This window comes from Magnolia sinica, chromosome 11 (assembly GCF_029962835.1).
Source record: "Magnolia sinica isolate HGM2019 chromosome 11, MsV1, whole genome shotgun sequence".
NCBI lineage: Eukaryota > Viridiplantae > Streptophyta > Magnoliopsida > Magnoliales > Magnoliaceae > Magnolia > Magnolia sinica.
The window spans coordinates 69,650,812-69,673,797 of NC_080583.1; the positions used below are offsets into that span (position 1 = coordinate 69,650,812).

At 40.3% G+C, this 22,986-nt stretch overlaps 1 protein-coding gene across 2 annotated transcripts; it reads left to right on the top strand.

Annotated features, from left to right (window-relative positions):
- Positions 1–220: 220 nt before the first annotated feature.
- On the top strand, positions 221–22,598 carry LOC131219304 (uncharacterized). Of its 2 annotated transcripts, XM_058214367.1 has the most exons (10): positions 221–505; positions 12,948–13,165; positions 14,060–14,174; positions 18,371–18,460; positions 18,636–18,821; positions 18,895–19,032; positions 20,574–20,684; positions 21,756–21,832; positions 21,958–22,047; positions 22,363–22,598. In XM_058214367.1, exons 1-9 carry the CDS (start codon positions 350–352, stop codon positions 22,022–22,024), a joined length of 1,158 nt encoding a protein of 385 aa, XP_058070350.1. In that variant the 5' UTR covers positions 221–349; the 3' UTR covers positions 22,025–22,047; positions 22,363–22,598. The 2 variants fall into 2 exon arrangements, with proteins under 2 accessions (XP_058070350.1, XP_058070351.1); XM_058214368.1 differs by lacking the exon at positions 22,363–22,598 and having other exon boundaries at positions 228–505; positions 18,913–19,032; positions 21,958–22,333.
- The last annotated feature ends 388 nt before the right edge of the window (positions 22,599–22,986 follow it).

Below are 22,986 nucleotides of genomic sequence, written 5' to 3' on the forward strand. Positions count from 1 at the left end.
GCCCGCAACTGCGGCACAATTTACTAGCCGACTATACTAAATATAAGTAATCTACTTTTCCAGTAGAAATAGAGGGTTTTCTTAAAGCATTAACGGTCCAAAATAAACTAAAAATATACGTGGCATCCGTCTCCGGCATTCTCAAAATCCGAACCATTTCTCCCGAAATTATCCATCCAGGTTAGTAAGCCTCAGGGCAACGCCCTGGATTAAGTGGGACCCACTTGTCAGAATTAAAGAACCCGTGATTACGCAGAGACACACGGCCACGCCTCTTTCACTGATTTCTGTTTCCGCCTTCCTCTCCTTCTCTTCTGCTAGTTGAAAAATCCCTGAGAATCTAGATCAGATGGAAGAAGAAGACGAGAACCCACCTCTTGCAGTTGAAATCGAAGACATCATCAAGCAGAGTCCATCTGAATTTCTAGAAAATCAACCTAATTCAAGCCAAGATCCGGTCGGCGTTACCGTCATTACCGGTTATCTCGGTTCCGGAAAATCTACTGTAATCTCTCTCTCTCTCTCTCTCTCTCTCTCTCTCTCTCTTAAAATCAGTGATTTTTCTTGATTTATTTAGCTGCGTTTGGATGCACTATCGAATGGGATTGCAATTGTTAACGGATTCTTTCAGCCATGTTTGGCAACCTGAAGTTTTATACTCGGGAATCTAGAAACTGTGTTTGAAAGCTGAGAAACGATTGGAAGGTTGCTGCTTGTTTTGGTTTATTTATTATGGATCGACGACTCGTCCGATCCGTTTTAGGACCATGGCTCGGTATTGGAAATAGGGCTACCAGGCCTGACTAGGCTGAGTTATCGCTTGACTCAACCGAGTTCCAATTTGACTCTTTGGCTGGATGAGTCTGTGTGATTCCCCAAGTCCTAATACCATGGTATTTATATATAAAAAAAAGATTTGAAATTGGGATTGTCTATAGGGATTTCATTTCCTTGGTATTTGCAACTCACCTTTTGGCCAGGAATTGGAAACAGGACCCAAGTTGACTCAGACTCGATCGAGTCCAATCCAGTTCAGCATGATGGGTCAGTATTGAAATAGGGGGACCAGGCTCGATTCGGCCGAGTCATCCCCTGACTCAACCGATTCCCAACTTGACTGTGGGCTGGATGAGTCGGTCTGAGCCACCAAGTCCTAAAACCATGGTATTTGTAAATAAAAAAGCGAATTTTACCAAAAACTACCTTATTAATTTGGAATTCACATTCCGGTACCTTTTTAGAAAAGTCTTTCAAGAAGTTGCTTCATTAATCCATATAATTATCATTGCACTACCTTCCAATGGTGGGTTGGGTGGGTGTGCGGGAAATGGTCAACTGTTAGGGTGGGCCCCATGATGGTGTTTATGTAAAATCCACTCTGGCCAGCCTGTGCGTCACCTCATGTTAGGCCAAGGGCCTAAAAATTACCCCCATCTGTGATTCATGTGTACCACATGTTTGGAAACAATATACAGGGCAATGATCACCCACCAAACTGTTTCCCCACTGGGTGGACCTAATTTTTAGGCCCCAAGCGTAAATTTTGGTGTGAAACCCAATGGTTGGAGTGGATTTCATATAATCATCATGGTGGGCCTTGTAAAAATAAGGGTGGATGTCTCTTTCCCAATTGTTTTTTAATTTTTATTTTTTTTTGTAGCCTACCTGAATCACAAATCAACTTGATTTTTTTTTTTGGCTATGGGCCTAAACTCGGATTACGCATCTAATGATTTGAGTGGATTTTGCATACACATCAGCCTTCCGAAAATCGGTCATGACTCAAAACAATGTTGGGATCGTGTAATCTTGGGTTTGTTCGAAGTGTTTTTTGGATATTGTTTAAGACCTAAAAGATAACCTGCAAAATAAGTGACGAAAATTCTAAGGAAAACTTGTTCCACAAGTCATAAACTAACTCTAATTCAACTAACTAATTAAATGACAATCCCTGTGGACTTGTAAAACATTTAATTGATCCAGTGGACCCTCAATCTAATCTTATCGACATCTGATCCATAACGATTGGACCATGGAACTGATCCATGTTGATTGGACCATGAATCTTATCCAGATCCTTGACCAAGAAAACCTAGAAGTTGAATTGGTTCAATTATTGATCAACCATTTTGTGTGGATTGGTTGCATCCTTTGTGTGATGTATGTGGCCCTGGATGCATAAATCACCCAACTAGGGTGGAGCTTACTAGATGAATCTTTGACTTAGAACTACTAGAAGGTGGGACCCACCTACATGTAATGTGGTCCAACCACCCATCAATGTCGCACCAAAATTCTAACTGCCCAACCAATGGGTATTTACCCACTAGATTTGGACTGCTGGACATTTTCTTTCTAAGATTCTGTTTGATGGACTTCCCTTGGATGTATAGAATCACCTAATCATTTTGATGTTCGTTGTGTGCCACTGGAAAAACCCATGAGTTGGACATTTGAATTGATGTGTATACATGTTGTTGATGCAAAAATCTGGTTCACCCTCGCCGAGCTGCTAGACCTTCAAACACCTGCACAGGAAGAAGACAAATGAGAGCAGGGAGGGGACCCTTCAATGCCAAAGTCAGGCTAGGAATTTAGGTCTAAGTAGTGTTGAGGGGTTTCGGGTGAGAGATTTTGCGTACCTTTCACTGTAGATAGGTCCTCTATTTATAGGGCAAGAGTTGATTACGTGGGTGGAGACATTTCCTAAATTATAGGTGTGCGTTCAGTGGACGTTTCGCACGATCTCTGGTGAAGATAAGATCAAGTGGTCGAACCCTGAGAAAGTCGAGGCCGAGCTGACTTAGGGGGTATGCTGAGTTGCCGAAGTTGAGGTGGTTTTGGCCAACCTCTCTTCCTTGGCCATTGAGGAGCTCATTGGTTGTGACTGGCGTTGGCCGACCTCATGTCTCATTGAGATGTCTGAGCTAACCTCTTCTCTTTAGTTGGTCCATTTTTACCCATAACTGTAAGCCTCTCTACTTTCGAGCTCGTGTAGCGGGCTTGGAAAAGTAAGTTGGTTTTATTGAGGTGGGACATTTTAGCTGAGTAGGAGCATTGGGGTGAGCTCTTCCTTTTATTAGGGAAATTTTTGCTTTTGTCAAACAGATGGGTTAGCTGCAATGACCCGTTCATGAGGGGCCGAGTAGTTTACTTAGGAGGATTATTTTCCCTTGCACTAAGAGATCCTCATTGTAGATGCAGGGAAAATGGGGGAAACATAGAGAAAATGGTGGAATTTTTCAGTGAAACTTCAGGACATGCCTAAATACACATATTTACATATTCAAGAATGAAAAAATTGCAAAAAGAATGCATTAAATTATAAGTTCCATTTAATGGGGGCTAAAAGGCATGCGTTGTTACAAAAATCACTCAAATAGTAACCAAAATAAATTTATATAATACAAATGCAACTATAGTACAATAATTAAGATATGTAAAATTAAATGAACTAACAAAGCATACCTTTTTTGCCATCCCTCATCCCTACATGGAGTGATGAGGTGGCTTGTAGTCATCGTCTAAATCTTGATCGTAGGACCCACCTCAATGTATGCATTGTATATCCACGACGTTCATCTATTTTGCCGGCTTATTTTAGGGTGTGGACTAAAAAATAAAGTAGATACAAATTTTGTGTGGACCATGCCATAGGAAACATTGGTTAATGACATTAAAAACCTTTTGTGGGCCACATAAGTTTTGGATCGAGCTGATATTTGTGTGTGTGTGTGTGTGTGTGTGTGTGTGTGTGTGTGTGTGTGTGTGTTTTTTTCTTTTCATTCAGGTCTGTTTGACCTTATCAATAGCTTAGATGGTCAAAAAATATTACTGTGGACCTTAGGAAAATTTTAATGGTAGGCATTCAACCACTATTTCCTGTAGTGTGGAAGACCTGTAATTTATATCTTCTTAATTTTTTTAAATCACGCCTTAACAAGTGGGCCCTATAGGCACCCACGCCACTGGTTCTGGGGTCACACCCAAGTCACACACTCTAATGAAGATTAGGTGCAAACTCACATGAGACGGTGTAACCCTTAGTGTGGGGACTACCTTGATGTATGTCTTCTATATCCATGTTGTCCATCCAATTTTTAAGATTATTTTAGGGCATGACCGCAAAAAATGAAGTAGATCCAATTCTCAGTTAGACCCTACTTGCAGATGAAAAAGTGGCGATTGTCCGTTAATGGGCTACAAAAAATTTGAATCAAGCTGAGATTTATTTTTTTCCCTTCATCTACGGTCACGTGACCTTATCAACACGTTGGATGTCAAATAAACATCACAGAAACATTGTGATGGGCCCAAGGATCACGTGACCTTATCCATAGTTGTATACCTTATCAACACGTTTTGGATGTCAAATAAATATCACGTGGTCTTATCAACAGTTGTGTACCTTCTTAACATGTTGTATGTCAAATAAACATCACAGGGCCTTATCAACAGTTGTGTATCTTTACTGTCCATTCATTTTGGCATATCATTTTAAGGCATCAGACAAAAAATGAGACAGATCCAAATTTAAGGTGGACCACATGGCAGGAAACAGTGGTTATTGAATGGCCACCATTAAAAACTCATCGGGAGCTACAAAAGTTTCGATCAAGCTGATATTTGTGTTTTCCCTTCATCCAAATCTGTGTGACTTAATCAAATAGTTGGATGGCAAATAACCGTTACAGTGGGCCTTAAAAAGTTTTTAATGGTAAGCATTCAATCACCGTTGTTTCCTATGATGTAGTCCACCTGAAATGTGGATCTGACTCATTTAACGGCTCATGACCTAAAATGATCTTTCAAAATAAATGGACGGCGTAAATGAAACACATTACATCATAGTGGGCCCACAGAGCAGTGAGCACTTCATGTCTCACGTGTGGTCATCCCGTGAAAGGGAGCTTCGGATGCGGGAAACCATTTTGGGGAAAATCTTCCGAAGCCCTCGAATCCTTCAAATCCCTGAAATTTCTCAAATTCTCTCCAAAATTTAGGAAATATCCACCCATCTATGAAAGATTCTTTGCCGAAATTGCCGCTTCTTTGAAATCTTTCATTTATTTGAAGAAAAAAAAGGAAAAATCGAAGTTTTTTTTACATACGAAAGAACAACGCACGGATTTCGACGATCGATCGACTGGTGTGCTACCTCCAAATTTTGAATCCTCTTTTAAAGGTATCGAAAATATCCTCTTACATGGATCGGAATGATTTTTCATCTTCTTCATTTTTTTTTTTAATTTTTTTCATATTTACACACTCCCGAAATTTTCGGTGGGTTAGCTACAGCGAATTTATCGCCGATAACTTTATTTGTCGTCGATAATTTTATTTATCGCCGACAATTGGAAGAGATACGAAACTAGGGGGTTTCGGTATCGCCGGCTTGGCGACACCGATAATATCGGCGATATTATCGATTTTTCGCTGACAGATTGGTTAGCCGCAATGACCCCTTCGTGAGAGACCGACTAGTTTACCTAGGAGGATTATTTTCTCTTGCACTAAGAGATCCCTATTGTAGATCCTACAATCCAAGTGACATTACCAATTAGTGGTCCGACCTCTTCTTTAAGGGTCAGACGACTGGTGAGGACTGTTTTTCCCTTACACTAAGAGAAGTCCTCAGTAATCTGTGTAGCTCGGATTGTAGAAAGAGAGATTTTCTTCCCTATCTGGGGAAACTCTTCCATAGTAGAATTCATGGTAGAGAAATTTTTCCCTTGCACTAAGGGAAGTCCTCATAGTTGATTTTTCAGCTCGAATAGTTGAAATTTTGAAAGAAATTCTCTTCCCCTGACCTGAGGAAGTTCTTTTATTATAGAAATCGTCAAATAGCAGAAAGCACGGCGGTAGTATCGTGAGCACCTTTTTTCCTTTTAGAAAGGGAGGTCACCCTTGTCGAGTAGGTCAATCAGTTGACGCGCTCCTGATCGAAGGACCTCTTGAGTCCCCGGGAGTTGTAGATCTTCAAGCGTTCAGCATCCCATGGGTGGGGTAAGAGCTTCCCATGTCTTCTAGTTGATATGTCCCTCAGTATTTGATGTCGAGGTTGGAGTTGGCCAATGAGCCAATGGGCCTTATTACCGAACTTGGTTATTCAGCTCGGTCGTCAGGTTTCCTTACTCAGCTCGGCTTCTTTCAACATTTACTTCGGCTTAGTGTTCAAGGGAGTGTACCGATGGAAGTGACTTTCTAGATGTCAATTGGTATGTTGGCCTTGGTCTTGGTTGTCTTCTTTCTTTCTTTTGGTGTTAACGAAAGAGTGCTCCCCTTCTTCCCTTCGCTTCCTATCCTCAACCGAGTTGTTTCCTCTTCGAGCAGCTTTTTGTGAACTAAAGAGCTCCTCAACATTGGAATATTTTTGAGCTCGATTAAGTAGGTCGGTGATGGTAGTCGGGGGGTTATTACCAATAGATAAGAGAAACTTTCCTTACTTGAGGCTGACCACCATGACGGTCAAAGCTATCTAGTCGGAATAATCGTCGACCTGGAAAGCTTCGGCGTTGAAACGGATGAGGTAGTCTCTTAACAGTTCGTCTTCCCTTTACTTGATCGTGAGAAGATGAGTTGATGGCTTCTTCTGTTTCTCCCATCGATGAATTGTGTGAGGAAGGCTTTGCTAAGCTGCGAGAAGGATCTGATGGACTTCGGCTTCAGCTGCCTGAACCACTGTCGAGCAGCTCCTGATAAAGTCAGGGAGAATGCTTGGCACATAACGGGTGTCGAGGCGCCATGAAGCTTCATCTAGTCTCTGAAGGACTTGATGTGCTCGGCCGAGTCTGTGGTTACAGAATAGGGGGTCATCTGCCGCATCTGGAACCTGGGCGGAAGTGGAGACGCCATAATGTCATCGGTGAATGGTGGTTCGATTTCTCCTAACATGGCCTCCACTAAGGATGGTACTCGGGTGGGCTTGTCTGATGTCGTTGATTTGCCCTCGAAGTTTCTTGAGTTCTGCCTCCTAAGGACCCTCGTTCTCGGCTACTGCTTTGGGGACTGTCGTGTCTCGCCCAAGTTGAGGGTGAATAAGCCCAACTTAGCTGAGTTGGGGGCTGACTTGTGGTGTGATGTAGGGACATGTGATGACCTAATCCTAGATGCATGTATAATCAGGTTAAAGAATGTTCAAATAAATACACCAATTAACTAACCGTTTCTAGTTAAAGGGATTAGGTAAACTTCAAAACAAAGATGATGTCATTTCGTCGGGATCATGCCCTTTAGCATAAAATCGCATAAACAGTAAAAAGGGATGACCCAGGGATATGAGAATATCCCAGATCTAGCATAAGTTAGTCCACAGTCAAGTTTGGATATAATTTTACTGACTAGTCATTCCTCTTTTCCGTTCAAATTAGAAAGGGAATATCTAAAGAGGAACGAAAGGGTGAAGAATGAAGGGTTCGAAATGAAGAAAGTATATGATGAGGACATCTCATGCACACGCACGCCCCTCCTACGCACGTACGCAAGGAGGAAGGCCCCACCATCGATCTGTATCGATGATGATGTCCAAGGAGGGCCTCCTAGTTAGAGGATTTTGTTTTGGTTCGTTGGAGTGGACCCAATCGTCATGTGAATCCCACCATTGGATCTCATGATCGTGGCCTATTACTCTAGATGATTTAGTACTTTAAGTTTTACTTATTATTGTTATTAGGAATATCATGGACGGTTTAGATTGCTTTGATTAGTCGTTATTTTTGTTACTTCGTCTCTAAGTAATAGGCTGCTCACATACGCGACTTTTGGGGTATAGGTTTTTCTTATAAATAAGCAACCCCTTGTAGGGTTTTTGGCATTGAATATTATGAATAAAATTTTGCGTTTTCCTGCTTTTCTAATTCTCTGAGTTGTGGAAATCTAATTAGGTGCAAAACCCTCCATTTTTCGAAGGGCTAAATACCGTGGTGCGAAGCCACACCCACCCCTGTAGATTTCCTTTGATTAAATGCTTGATTTTATGTGAGATGTGGAAGTTTTGTGAAAGTTTTTAAATTAGTATGATCTAAAGTCTGAAACTTTGGCGAGCACCGTGCTCAAACCAATCATCCGTTCGATCTGAAAATTGGTGTGTGAGTGGCCCACCCCTGGCCGACTTGCTGACCCCTTTTGGGTTCGTGGGCCCCACACACGTGCGGGCCACAATCCATGCACGTGCGTCAGGCCCGCTTGCCCTGCTTCTCTTCCTCGTGTTCTCTCTTTTTTTTCTTATAAATAAGCAACCCCTTGTAGGGTTTTTGGCATTGAATATTATGAATAAAATTTTGCGTTTTCCTGCTTTTCTAATTCTCTGAGTTATGGAAATCTAATTAGGTGCGAAACCCTCCATTTTTCGAAGGGCTAAATACCGTGGTGCGAAGCCACACCCACCCCTGTAGATTTCCCTTGATTAAATGCTTGATTTTATATGAGATGTGGAAGTTTTGTGAATGTTTTTAAATTAGTATGATCTAAAGTCTGAAATCTTATATATCATATTTAATTTCCATGTCCTGCATCGTTATAGATCCTTTTGTCGTCAAAAGAAAAGGAGGACGATTCTTACCTTTTCCTGCACCTCGAAGATCTAAAAAGAGGGAAACCTGAAATCGGCATGGAATCCTCAATACTCAAGAGCCAATCTTGAAACCCTAATCTCTTGAATAAAGAGAAAGAAAAGAGAAGAATTTCTATTCATTCAATAATAATGAAAATAAGGTTTCTAACAATGTATATATAAGTTATGGAAAAAGTAAAAGTGCACTAAAGCCACTGAAAACAAGAAAAATAACAAAAAAAGACGAAAAGTAAAGAAAGTGCAATAAAGTTTTTGAAATAAGGAAAATAACAAAAATGCCTAAAACCAAAACACTCGTGTGGTGGGGTGTGAAATCCAACCCATGGATCTATGTTCAAGGTGCGGTCATGCCGCTCTTGCACTCGTAGCGTGCTAGAAAATGGGTCCGATGGACCCAATGTCTATCCACATCAACTCCTCTACTCTGGTACTCTGTCGGCGACGCCTCCTCATCTGGTACACTCTAAATGGTGTACCACTGAGGTCCGCATCAGAAAGAGTCTGGGTTGGCAGCTCAAGAGGTTGCTTGTTTCTTTGCGAATTGACCGGTGCTTGAGGTGATGTAGTGGCAACACCCTCCTCTACATTGGGATCGTAGGGTGGATTTTATTCAGGGCTTCGACTCGGTTCTTCAAGGAGACTAATTGACCGCCCTGGTGCGAGATCAAGGAGCGGGCGCCGTGGGAGTAGAGTCGGCCCGCTGCTAGTAGGGCTGGGTACCCTGCTCAGTTGATGATTCAGGAAGAGCAGGAATGGTTGCAGCAGATGATTCGGGAAGAGCTGAAATGACCGCAGCAGATGATTCGGGAAGAGCTGGAATGTTTGCAGCAATGACAGTTAGAGTTTTCTTCTTTCATTTCGCCATTGTGGTTTTTTGGTAAAGCAGGAATGACTTTGGCGTTGTTTCCCACAGACGGCGCTAAATTTTTTATGCAAAAATTTGGTTCACCCTCGCCGAGCTGTTGGACCTTCAAACACTTGCACATGAAGAAGACAAAGGAGACCCTGGCTAGAGTAGGGGACCCTCCGATGCCAAAGTCAGGCTACGAATCTAGGTCTAAGTAGTGTTGGGGGGTTTCAAGTGAGAGATTTTGCGTACCTTTCATCATAGATAGGTCCTCTATTTATAGGGCGAGAGTTGATTATGTAGGTGGAGACATTTCCTGAATTATAGGCGTGCGTTCAGTGGATGTTTCGCATGATCTCTGGTGAAGATAAGATCAAGTGGTCGAACCCCAAGAAAGTCGAGGTCGAGTTGACCTGACGAGGCCGAGCTGATTTGCTGAGGCTGAGCTGACCTGGGGGGTAGTATGCCGAGCTGCCGAGGCCGAGGTGGTTTTGGCCAACCTCTCTTCCTTGGACATTGAGGAGCTCATTGGTCGTGACCGGCGATGGCTGACCTCGTTCCCGCTAAGATGTTCGAGCTGACCTCTTCTCTTTAGTCAGTCCATTTTTTCCGATAACACATGCCACTGTTCTATAAGTGTAACAATATGTGTGCATGAGCAATGTTCTAAAAACTGAAAATTGGATCATAAATGGTAATAGGTGTTCAAATCAATTTATATTGCAAATTGTAAGATTTTTTCGAAATACTAATGTAGGAAATGGGGTTCAAACATAATATTGAATTCGTCATTCACATGATTTGATTTTTCAAATGTTAAACCATGAGTTTTTCGAAACAATGGGCATGAGTCTGATTGTGCCTTTTTTGCTAGAGTATCATATAATTTCTCTAGAAAAGCAAATGAAATTTACTAGTGTAAATTTAACTTGGGAATTTTACTCATCTACTCCTTTTTGGATTTTGTATTCCAAAATATAATCAATGATTCATATTTGCTAGACTATTGTATTTTAAAAGATCATTGATGAAACACACTTCTTCCAAGGTTCCTTTTAAATTGGGCGTTTACTACCACTTCTTGTGACAAATTTTGCCCCTCTTTACCCACCCATCCCACCCCCCCCCCTCTCTCTCTCTCTCTCTCTCTCTACCATTGAACTTATTCTCATTGGCTGTTGTCTGGTACTGTCCATCTATAGTTCATGAAGGCCCTTCATGTAGATGGTTATCATAATCTATGGGTGTTAGTTTGGATTTTTGGCCCATCTATGGTGTGGCATGGCCCTCAAAGAAATTAACACAAGAGACTAGGGATGTCTATGGCAATCGGGACCATCCAAATAGTGGGCTACTATGGATGGAGCATATGACCGTAGCTATGGGAATCAGTTAATCTTAGCTGTCTGATTTCGCCCATAAAATATAGCCATTAAGCACATTAATTTTACTGTCCATTTGGCACCCCCAAACTTGATGATTAGGATAGTCGAACCAGTGTGATTTTTGTGCTATGCCCAATCTTTGATGGGACCCCTTGATTTGGACAATCTCAATTGCTTACATGGATGCGGCCTTTAGTCTGCACACACACACACAAACACACACAAAAAGGATTTAGTTTGGACGCTGATATTGTGGGCCCCATTATGGATATTCCATACACAAAATAGCTCCAAAGTAGGGAAATGTTAACCCTTCTGATGTTGGCCCAGCAGATCAGCAGTTAAGAAAGAGAATAAAGCAATCCCACATTCAACCAAAAAGTCCAAAGGTTGCAGGGATAGGATCTTCCAACCTAAGGGATTGTTGGTGCATCTATAGTATTGGATCGTGCCATCTGTTCTAGTTCATTTGGCCCATTATGGTGTTCGTTTGGATCGCACCATGGGCCCCATCTGCACAAACTGAAAACACAAGCTATTTGGCATATGACACAAACTCTCTAGTCAAACATTCTGCTCAGGCTGAGAGGTTGTACATTTAAGCTTTTAGCTTACAAGTGGAGCCATGCTTCAATGATCCCACATTGATATGATGGGATTTGCAATTGATGGCCCATGCATGAAAAAACCCCAGACTGGAAGATCCTGGTTGCAGAAAATTTGGCCTTCTGTTTGTTGATGGAGAATCATTGCTCTATTTCCTTTCTTAGGCGTTTCTTTTTTGACACAAATTCTCTAGTCGAACATTCTACTCAGGCTGGGAGGTTATACATTTAAGCTTTTAGTTTGTACTAGTGGAGCCATGCTTCAAGGATCCCACATATTGATATGATGGGATTTGCAATTGATGGCCCTTGCACGAAAAAACCCCAGACTGAAAGATCACGGTTGTAGAAAATCTGGCCTTCTATTTGTTGATGGGGAATCATTCCTCTAGTTCCTTTCTTAATTGTTTTTTTTTCGGCGACATATTGAAAGGTTTAGGATTTTCTCGATCTGGAAGATTTTTCTGCATGGACCACTCAAAGTGGGTTCCATAATACCAACATTTTGGATCATGGAACAATGGGCCCTACTCATAGAAAATGAAACCCCCCTGGGCCGTAATGTACAACCTATCAGCTGAGCATCCAATGGTACCTCTTAAGAGAGCTGGTTCATCGATCTTTTATTGGTGATGTGTTATAGGATCCTTGACTGGAGGCTTTTCATCCTGGTATTTTAATTCTAACAATTGCGGCCCATGATTTACGAATCTGGACCATTGATCTATTTCTTCCCACTGTGGATGGGCTGTTGAAAATACATCCCAAATCGAATGATCATATCCTCTGATTTTGGTCGTCCTTTCAGTTAGATGTGGACCATTGTAGTATTTCTCTTATTAGCCATCTATTTGTAGGCTGCAAATCAAAAGGTCAGGATTGTCCAATCGTATAGATCATTCGTCCATTGGTCCCAATTGTTTGAATTGAAAACCCGAATATTATTCTGCAGAGTGCTGAGGATCCTTCCTCTTTAATAGTGTTAGACAGCAAGCCTAAAGCAGGGGTAAAAGGGTCATGGAAAAGACAATAAATGGAGAGGAGAACGAGAGATTGGGAGGAGCGTATTTTGTCAGTTGCTTTGAGAATGCAAGAGAGTCCAGCAAATACTCAACATTTGAGTAAATTTTGAATTAGAGAAAGTACAACTTGAGTATATTTGAGTAAATGTCACATTTAACTTTCGAGGAAATGTAGTCTATTAAACCACGATTCAGGTGGTCTCTCGACTTCCTATTGTTGGAAACGATGTGACTCATCTGTCTTCCCATCCCATGTGTTATGTGGTTCCCCACTGAAATGAGTGTGCCCATCCTCTACCATTCAAGCCCGGGGACCACTACTACATAACTGGACATCTGCACCTTCTTTTTACTTGGGATTCTAAAACTGGTTTTTCAGTAATGACCAAGTCTTTACTGAAGAAACTATTTATGAAATTAATGCAAGGAATTCATGAATTTAGGATCTTCTAATATCTATTAGATTGATTTCAGTTTAATGAATCAATTCACACCTAATGGAACATTGAATTTCAGTTAGTTAATTTCATCCTGAACGGCCAACATGGGAAGAAAATTGCTGTGATATTGAATGAGTTTGGTGAGGAACTCGGAGTTGAGAGAGCGATGATTAATGAGGGAGAAGGCGGGATGCTTGTTGAAGAATGGGTAGAGCTGGCAAATGGGTGTGTTTGCTGTACTGTCAAGCACAGTTTGGTTCAAGCACTTGAGCAACTGATACAGAGGAAAGAAAGGTGATGTTTCTTGTCTATGATCTTTTGGGTCAAGGAACTTAGTCTGGCTCGTCTAAGTACATTTTGAAAGATTTTCTTTTCATACACTCATGTCGGACGCATTTATTAGACATATTTTGATACTGCTATTGAGAAGAAAGCTTTATACTTGCAAGTGTGTATCAAGATAGAAATGATCTTAAATGCATATATGCAAGTTATCTATCATTAATTGGATTTTTTGCTCATCAGGTACTAGATCCAAGCAGATCATCTAACATGCCCCACCTTAGATGGGCCAGGGCCCAACAATTACATGGACTGAACAGTTCTGACCATACATTTTTTTTTGAAGGGTCACAATCCTGACCATACATTTCGAGGACTTTCAAGAAATGTAACTAGATAATTAAGAAAAAGTCAACCACAGTTCAATTGACAGCCAAAGGGTTACAATTGTCCAACCAGCGTGAGTTTTGGCATATGGCCCATCCATGACAAGTCCATATAATGAACATTTTGAATCCTCGTGCATGTTTGTCACATGTCCTGGATAGATTCACTGATAACTTAAGCCAAAGAAACTGAAAATGTTCTTGGTTAAACATATATAGATACATGGACATTCTGCATTTTGCTAATATTTATATTCTTTTGAGAGTTATGGTACATTTCAATTTTGAGTGTGATTTTACGAACCAATATTTGTATAATAATACATCTTTCAAACTTTTCATATAGACTGTACAGACATTCCATAGGTTGGTCGTTTCACTTTCACCATCCTCGTCTGATATGTCCCATTGATGCCTCTCTGCTAAATGTGTCTGTTTCAGTGTTACGTTGGTTGCTGCAAAGTTTCATACTTGAGGTTAATACTTACATCAAATGTCTATTGATTTTGTTGTGCCACAGACTTGATCATATATTGCTAGAGACCACCGGATTGGCCAATCCTGCTCCTCTTGCATCTGTTCTTTGGTTGGATGATCAACTTGAATCATCGGTCAAGCTCGATTCTATAATTACTGTGAGTTTTTTTTTAATGGTCATTCAACTGCTTACAGTTGTTTTTGTGTTTCTATTATTGAAATGACATCTTTCACATCTTCCATGTACAATTTCTTTACATTTCTATAATAAATGAATCTGACTATAAGATGCCATTAAAATTTTCAGTAAACCAACACAAGAAGTCAAAGAGGCATATAAGATGCCTTTTTTGATCTCCTTAACGAGTGTTGGCATTGTCTGGTTTTTCGTAAGCGTTTATATCAATCTTTGTCATACTTGACAACAGAGAAGTTAGTTTGCCTCAATGATTAAGGAGGTAGCATTTGGCTACCCTCAGATTGTGGATGGTGAGGCTTCCCAAGTATACTGAATTGTTTCGACTGGTTTGGAAAACTAAAGTCTCATTCAGTGGGATGCATTTTCCTGCCCATTCACTCCAAATCTCAAGTGAGATGAGAACTGGAATGTCCTACTCTTTATCACAACAATAGTTTGGCAGTTCCAGTAACTGTTAGCCTAGGGGACTGTGAACGCTCAAATGTACCATTAAGTATTGACTATTGACTACTCTCATCCCTAGGCACATTTTGTTGCTGCTGGTTGAGGATGTTTGATGCAGAAGACTATTATCTTGTAAGCCTTTCTGGGAATGCGTAGATGAGGTTTCATATGGTATGCCTTAATGGCTAGAGGCCTGGTGTATTGTTCATCCATCACATTGTGGGTTCTAGGATCATTTTGTCACAACCTGGTAAATGGACTATAATTGCACAAAGCATGAAACAAAGCGGCAACAAATTTGGGTGCTGAAGCGGGAGCAGGGAAGTGTCTGTTTCAAAATGTTTCCAAGTATAAATAGGTAGGAAGTGGGAGCGGGAGCATACGTCCAAAGCATGATTCGAAGCAGGAGTGGCAACTGGTTAGAAGGATCATGCAACTAGGAAACGGACGAAGACTGTGGGCTCGTTACAGCAGGAGGGGAGATTTTTTATTTTTTTGGGTGGCTCCCGCTAACATAGGGACTGATTGAGATGTGTCATGTGAGTGTCTTTGTTGACTAGCTATGTTAGTGTGCCTCGAGGAAAACTAGACAACTGATTTATGATGCCTTGGACTGTTTGTGTCGTGGTCATTTCAATGGTGGAGAAAATTTCTGAGTTTGGAAATTGAACTCTTAGTAGATATGGGTCTCTTTTGTGTTGTCTTGCAAAGAAAGAGCTCTGTGCATACACACTAGTGTCACTTCATGATTGTTTCCGCTTTTTTTTTTTTTTCTTGGTAAATTCTATGAAGAGTATAAATCCCAAAACTAGCAAATTATTTTTCTCACCAATTTTATGTTCAGAGCAAGGTTGCCGGAGTCATAGAGTCAACTCTATTTTTATGCCACCCCTAGTTTAAAAAAAAAAGGTTTATCCATTGGAGCTACAAAATTGACGTGACTCTTAGAGGTTTTGTCTTTCTTTGTTCTTCTTCTTCTTCTTCTCTCTCTCTCTCTCTCTCTCTCTCTCTCTCTCTCTCTCTCTCTCTCTCCTCCTCCTCCTTTTTTTTGAGTTTTTCATGGTTTAGCGATTCATCAAAGTCAAACGGGAACCTGGCCAAGTAATGTCAGATTTTGTTTTGCTCTTAGTGCTCGGTAAAGGGTCCTCAATGCTCATTAACCATTGGTTGTTCCCTAAAAGCAAGGTATTTTGTAGTGGTAATGGTGGCCGTTATGGCCACCACCGTTACCTATACAATATGGGTTGTAACGGCCGTTATGGCCCCTTAATGGCCATTAGGGTCTCTCTCTCTTTAAATTGAAAAAAGAAACCCAAAAATCCTGTACCGGCCTTGTAATGGACTGTTACAAGGCTGTTATGGCCTTTAAGCAGGGGGGGGGGGGGGGGTAATGGGCTGTTATGAGGGCTGTAACGGCCATTACGGGGGTTTTTTTTTTTTCTTTTTCTTTCTGTAATAGCCATTACGGCTGTTATGACCCCGTAACGTGTAACTCTTGCCGCCGTTAACTTTACGGCCTCGTAACGGCCATTACGACACACTATGGTTAAAAGAGATACTGAAAGCTATGTTACATGTTGATGCATCTGGGCCATCCATAGCTGTCAGATGGCCCATTTGACTGTGGGGCTGGATGTAAAACAGCCCATACTTAGGATATTTTGGTTACTTTGGGAAGATCTTTCAAGATTTAGAATCTTTTTACTAGTTGTTATTTCCCTTTATGGATTTGAAATTTAGATCTCAATGTTTAGTATATGATTTAGATCTCTTTCAATCTCTATCTTTTGTATTTAGGCCTATATAAAGATCTCTAAGGCCATATATATGGGAGTTGATGAATGATGAATTGAAATGAAAGAAGTTTGAGTTTGGAGAATATTTTCTTTTGAAAGGTAATGATTTTATTAAAAGTAGGCCAAAACAGCCACAAAATTATAGGACAACCCAAGATACAGACGAAAGGAGACTCTCGATAAGGGCTTTAATATTAGAGGCCCACTCCATTACATTCAATTTTGCCCTCATGAAAACCTCCAAATCGGACCCACTACAATTGTGGAAGCACTGATTATTCCCCTTTCCTCATAATGCCCAAATACTTGCCAATAAGGACAACCTCTATAGCATCCTCCTCCTCTTCCCAACGCCAACCCCATGCCAAGAAAGAAAAAAAGCCTTCAATTGATTCCGGCATCACCCATGACAATCCAAAAATCTCCAAGAATCTCTTCCAAAGCTTCCTAGTGAAGGAACAATGAATAAAGTGATTGTTCACCAACTCCTCATTCATCATAGATAACAAGCAGAGGGAGAAGACCCTAAAAAATCAATCTCTTTGAATTGTGTAGGTTGTGCAAAAATCCATTCTTCTATTCTTCTTCTAGCCCATTGCTCCAGCATCACATTTATGATATTTAACTATTAAAATCTTAATACTATGACATATTTTTAAGACACAGGCTTCTTTTAACAAGTTTTTCTTTCTACTTCTCATTTCTCACCTATATCTCGATTTTTTCAATTGGGGTTTGGAACTCTGGTGCCAGCAATAGCTAGCTCAGATAGTTGAGGAACATTGAACTTGGTAGTTGAATGAGGAAGAATGAACAACTATAAACTTGTCTTCACAGGTTTAGAAGGGTCTTGCAAACCTCCCGAGTACCTCATGTGTTCACTTTTTTGGAGTGCTCTACTATTTGTGATTTAAGCTTTGCTTCCACCAAGCTTAAATAACAATACACTTAAATTCTAAAGAGAAATTTAAACTTTGGTTTCAACAATAGCTAGCTCTGGCAGTTGAGGAATTTGAGCTCGGTAGTCGAACGAGGAAGAATGAATGATGAGAAAATTTTCTTGACATGTTCAGAAAGGTCTTTCAAACCTCCTAAATATCTCATGTGTTTGCATTTTTGGAGTGCTCTGCTGTTTGTGATTTTAGCTTTACTTCCACCAAGCTTAAATAACAGAATATTTAAATTCTGAACATAAATCATGAATTTTATTAGTAATTCCATAGTTTCAATATATTCACATATATTTTTCAATCAATAAAATAATTTAATTAGGACAACATGAGTCACCCGAGTTGCTACATTGACCCATCCGTGTCAAATTTTACAGGCAGACCAAGTTGATTTTGAGTTGTAAGTTTCTCAACCTTGGTTCTGAGTCGGGAGCATGTTACAATGTGGCAATTCATTGTATGATCACGGTCATTCACACAACTATCTTGAAAATATACCAATGACAAGTGACACATGCTAACTCTCCATTAAATGACAGGGCGATGCTGATTGCTGGTTGGTTACGTGTCAAAAGGAACAATATGTGAAGCTAATAGTTCTCACTATCTTGTCAGTTACATCATCATTGGGAAATGATGCCTTTGCTAGGTTCAATGTTCATTGAATGGGGAAATGATCCACCCACAATAAGAGCTCCTTACATAAAGTTGTGAGAGGACGAATTGGGAGCTGATTCTCTCTCCCCTCTTTGCATGCACCTACTTAGTTGATTTTTGCTGAAGCAATTTATTTGGAGTTTTGGGTTTATGATCTTGTCTAAGCAATTTATTTTGAGTTTTGGGCTTATGAGTTTTCATTGGTCTGGCAGTGGTAGATGTACTTTCTCATGTTGTTTGATTACATTTGTTATCATATCTTATCGGATCTGTTCATTAATATCTTATCATTTATTGGTTTGCTCCAGGTAGTGGATGCGAAAAACCTTCGACTGCAGCTTGTTGAGCATCATGACGCGGCTTCATTTCCTGAAGCATTTCTTCAAATTACATTTGCGGTAATTATCGTCTCATTGTTGTCTCAATGATCGATGCTGTGGAAGCATGTGATTAAATACACCCTCTCATTTTCTTTCTTAATGCACCCAGTAATTTACATGGTTCTCGCCTTATTGGATATTCGGTTTCAGATGTATGTTTGCTATACTCCTGACGGTTTTCGTTCTTTTGCAGGATGTGGTAATTCTTAACAAGGTTGACTTGGTTTCACCAAAGGATTCTGGATCTATGAGATCAATTGTTCTAGAAGACTTGGAGAAGGAGATTCGTAACATCAATTCCCTTGCTAAAATTATTCATTCCGTCCGATGCCAAGTTGATTTATGTGAGATATTGGATCTCCGGGCTTATGATGCTAGGGTTAGTTAAGAAATATTTTCAATCATCAACAAGCACATTTCTGTTTTAGATTGTATTTTTACCAAACTTATAGGACAATTTGTTTGTACAGCATGTAGCTCACCTGGAGGGATTATTAAAAGAGAGCCAATTTGTATCCAGTCAGAGTCGTCATGACAGTAGTGTGCGAACCTTGTGCATTTGCGAGCAGGAACAAGTCGACCTTGATAAGGTAAATCCACTTTCTTGAAACTGATTATACTGATCATGTTTATTCTCGTCTTAAATTGGAAAATATCAATGGCGCCTTTCATTGTTTTGAAAATGGTAAGCTTCTCTAAATTTTTCTCCAGCTAATCGACTCATTCGCAGGAATTTTGCTTTATTCTGTAATTACTCCTCTCTTCTTCTTCTTCTTGATCATAATCATCTTCTTCTGCTGGCATTCACTTACTCATGTTACACTTTTACATTTTTGGAACCATCTTTTTTTAGTGGTCTTCCGCAGTTAACTTTTTGGGTCAGTTCACTCTTGTACTCATTATATGATTAGCAAGAATTAAGAACTCAGTTTCTGGTGTTGGTACTGTCGCAGCTCAAAGATTAAGAATTCCTTTTAGGTCTTTAAGAGTCATTTGCATCCACTTTGTTTTCTTCAGTAATGATCTACACTTTGTTTTTTTGGTAAGGTTGTTCTGTGCTTGGTGCATAACCAATTCTAGTTGTGCAGAGAGAGAATTCCTTATCCCCACATGTCACATGAAATGGTGGGGATGGAAACATCCGTTGTTGAAACCTTACTGGGCCCACCATGATGTTTGTTTGCCATCCAAACTGTTCATGAGGTTATTCCCACCGGGATGATTGAAAAACTCAAATATCAGCTTGGTCCAAAACTTTGTGGCCCCATGAAATTTTCAATCGTGGGTGTTCAATTTCCACTCCCACGTGAGTTTTGGATCAAGTTATTCCAAAGTTTGTGGCCCCGTGAAGGTTTCAATGGTGGGTGTTCAATTTCCACTCTCACTTGAGTTTTGGACTAAAGTAAGAAGCCTTGCTAAACTACAAATCAAGCATACTAATAGAGGTAAGCTTATTAATCAAGTAACCAGATAATTTTTATAAAAAAAGAACCAAATCCAAAGAAAATAATCGCATGCATGAGCTATGAATCTGGACTGTGGGGTTGTGTTTGATACAGTCAGATCTATAGGGTCGTACAGGCTGGTTTGTTGGGCTACACAATACAGACAGTGATGCCATTCCATTTGATGGTTTGGACAAACAATTGAACTGATTTAATGGTTCGATGATCTTTGGGTCCAATCTTCTTCTTGCAATATGCACACTTGGATTGAGACAGGATTTGTACCAAGCGGTACGCCTAGCAGCTCCCTCTTATGACTCACTGTTTGCCTGCCCTTTGGGGTGTGCATGTAATAGCTGGGTTGGGGGTTAGTACTGGGTGGGACCATTTTGGTATGCGAATGTTGGCAATGTGAGCCTCTGCCTTGGTTGGTTTCCGAGGGCCAGTGTAAAAGAGGAAGGTTGATGTCTGGCAGGAAGCTGATTATAAAACTTCTTCCAATCTAGCTTTTAAATGCCGGTGCCATGGAGAAGGCTAAGATAATTATGATATTCTTGCTTTTTTTCCCATTTCATTTTTGTGCAACGTTCTCCCCTTTAATATAGCATACCTCATTAAATCAGCTGTGTTCTGTCCTCAAGTAATTATGTGTTTGCATAAATGGTTAATTTGAATTCTTTTGTCAGGTCCGATTATGGCTTGAGGATATTCTTTGGGAGAAGAAATATAATATGGACATCTATCGCTGCAAAGGTGTTCTGAGTGTCCATAACTCGGATGACCTCCATACTATACAGGTAATTTCATCTTATAATACCATTTTAATCATTTCAAGCTGGAAACCTTTAGTGAGTTGCTGAATCACTTGGAAGAAAGAATCACATTTTTATTTATTTATTTATTTATTTTTTATAATCGGTCTGAGAAAAATTAATATTCTGAATAGGTTTGGCTGACAGGCCCAGGCTGAACAGTTCAAAATCTGGGCCAAAACCAACCTAGGCCTTGCCCGTTGACAAGCCTACTTACCAAAAAAGTTAGTAAGAAGAGCATGCCTCTCAAGGCAGCTAATGGGCTAGGTGGTCGCATGAGGGATCCCGAACAAGCCTACTGCTTATGCTCAGTACTGTTTGGAATGTCTGCCTTTTTTTTCTTATATATTTGTTGGATGATTCTATCATTACAAAGCATAAACATTGGCCGCTCTGTCCATAATTTGTATGTTACATTCATCTCTTGTGCAATTAACAATATGGCCCTTCCCCTCATCAAATGTTTTTCTCAACAATTTCACAAAAAAGGCCTGGAAATCTTGGTTAGCTTTTTGTGTCTCATGTGTCAACCAGCTTTTGCAGTTATTTGACAAGAGACTTGCTAAGTGCCTAAGCCCACATGCGTGTACAACAAAGTTCATCTATATGCCACGGATGTGGCAGCATGGGATGATAGGTCCAAGATCCAATCCATCCATCAGAACAGCACCACTATTGATGCCCTTACCCAAGAATCAGGTTGATCCACTGGTCAGGTGGGCCACAGTTTGCAAAAAAATTGTACGGCTCTGAAAAACTTGGCTGAAGTTTACTAACCCATCCACCAGTTTCCAATATTGGGGCTCACTTGCCAAATGGACCAGATTTTTATTTTTTTTGGGAAAACATGTAGAAGTTTGGACCAACCTGATGGATGGATTAGATCCCGCACCTATGCGCCTTGCTGGCACATCTGTAGCATGTACACATGCTTTATTGCACACGTGTGCGCTTATCAAAGCTCGTTTGGCACTTAATAAAGCTAGTCCTTTGTTCAGTCATTAGTTTTTGACAATCAAATAGTCTTGAGCTTTTAATATCTCTATTATTTATCAGGCTGTGAGGGAGATATATGAGGTTGTTCCAGCTCGCAGATGGCAGCAGGAGAATCGAATGAACAAGATAGTTTTCATAGGAAAAGCTCGAGACTTGGACTCTCTTGATCTTCCAAATTTTTTTTTTTTTTCATTAGCTTCGTGTTCATTCCTTTCAGAGAATTATGAAAAGCATCTCTGATTCTTTTTTTTCAATCCTTTGCAGGGCGAAATCTGGATGAGGACACTCTCAGGGATACCTTCCGGGATTGTGTATTTCCTTCAAGTTGACACACTGTTCAGTTATAGTAAAGGTACATGAATATTGGGGCCCCTTTGGACACATCCTCAACGGGTAGTTTCTGAAAAGGGGGGTCTAAGGTTGCTTTTTTTATTTTTATTTTTGGTTGAGCCTTCTTGGTTGAAGTTAATGCCTACTTTGTCTAGCGGAAGGCAAGACGGGTTCATAAATAGACATCCAAATGCACATCATCAAGTGCCATATTGGATCAAAATGGGATTTAGACCTTAAATGCACTTTCTGAGGGTGCGTCCAAACTGGTTCTTGATGTCTTCCAGTTGAGCTTCTTTCTTCTTTTATTTTTATTTTTTAAACATCAGCTAGGTAGGATTGGAATGCTATCAAATATTAAGTTGCATTGATTTCAACTGAAGTTATGTGCTGTTATGGCTAGTTGTTTTAGCTGTTAAAATTGTAAGCTTCTCAAGAAACAGTGCCTGTCAACCACTAATTTTCTTTGTTAAATGTTTCCAAAATTGTATTTGAAAATGTCTTTTATTTTCTCTCCTAAATACCTGTGATATTAGAAAAAGTCAGTGAAAATGTTGTATTTAGTGGAGCAAAGAGTCCTGATCCTAAATGACAAATGAAATATTTGGGATGATGTGTGTGTGTGTGTGTAGAGAGAGAGAGAGAGCATTTCTGGTGAGAACTTTTTCAGAACTTTTTCAGCAGACTCACCAATCAAGAGAGGCAAATCCATAGAGCCATTAAAAATTTGCTAATTCCACTCATTCCACTGCACAAGCGCCAACGTGGGCACACACCTGTATAACATCCAAACCACCCATCAGGCAGCCCTGCCATGTATATTTTTCCCATCCATTTCTTTCATATGGTGGGCCACATTGAAGTCAACCAGCCTGACTCTTAGGCAGACGGCTCAGATATGGCACAAACATTCCACATTGGTAGTTGCAGCAGCATGTGAATGGCTGGGTTATACACCTGT

Bases quoted from the DNA above. Each gene is read 5' to 3' on its own strand.
- LOC131219304 (XM_058214367.1), top strand. From the start codon at position 350: ATGGAAGAAGAAGACGAGAACCCACCTCTTGCAGTTGAAATCGAAGAC. The intron at 13,166-14,059 runs GTGATGTTTCTT...GTTGTGCCACAG, and splicing joins CTGATACAGAGGAAAGAAAG to ACTTGATCATATATTGCTAG. The intron at 14,175-18,370 runs GTGAGTTTTTTT...GGTTTGCTCCAG, and splicing joins AGCTCGATTCTATAATTACT to GTAGTGGATGCGAAAAACCT.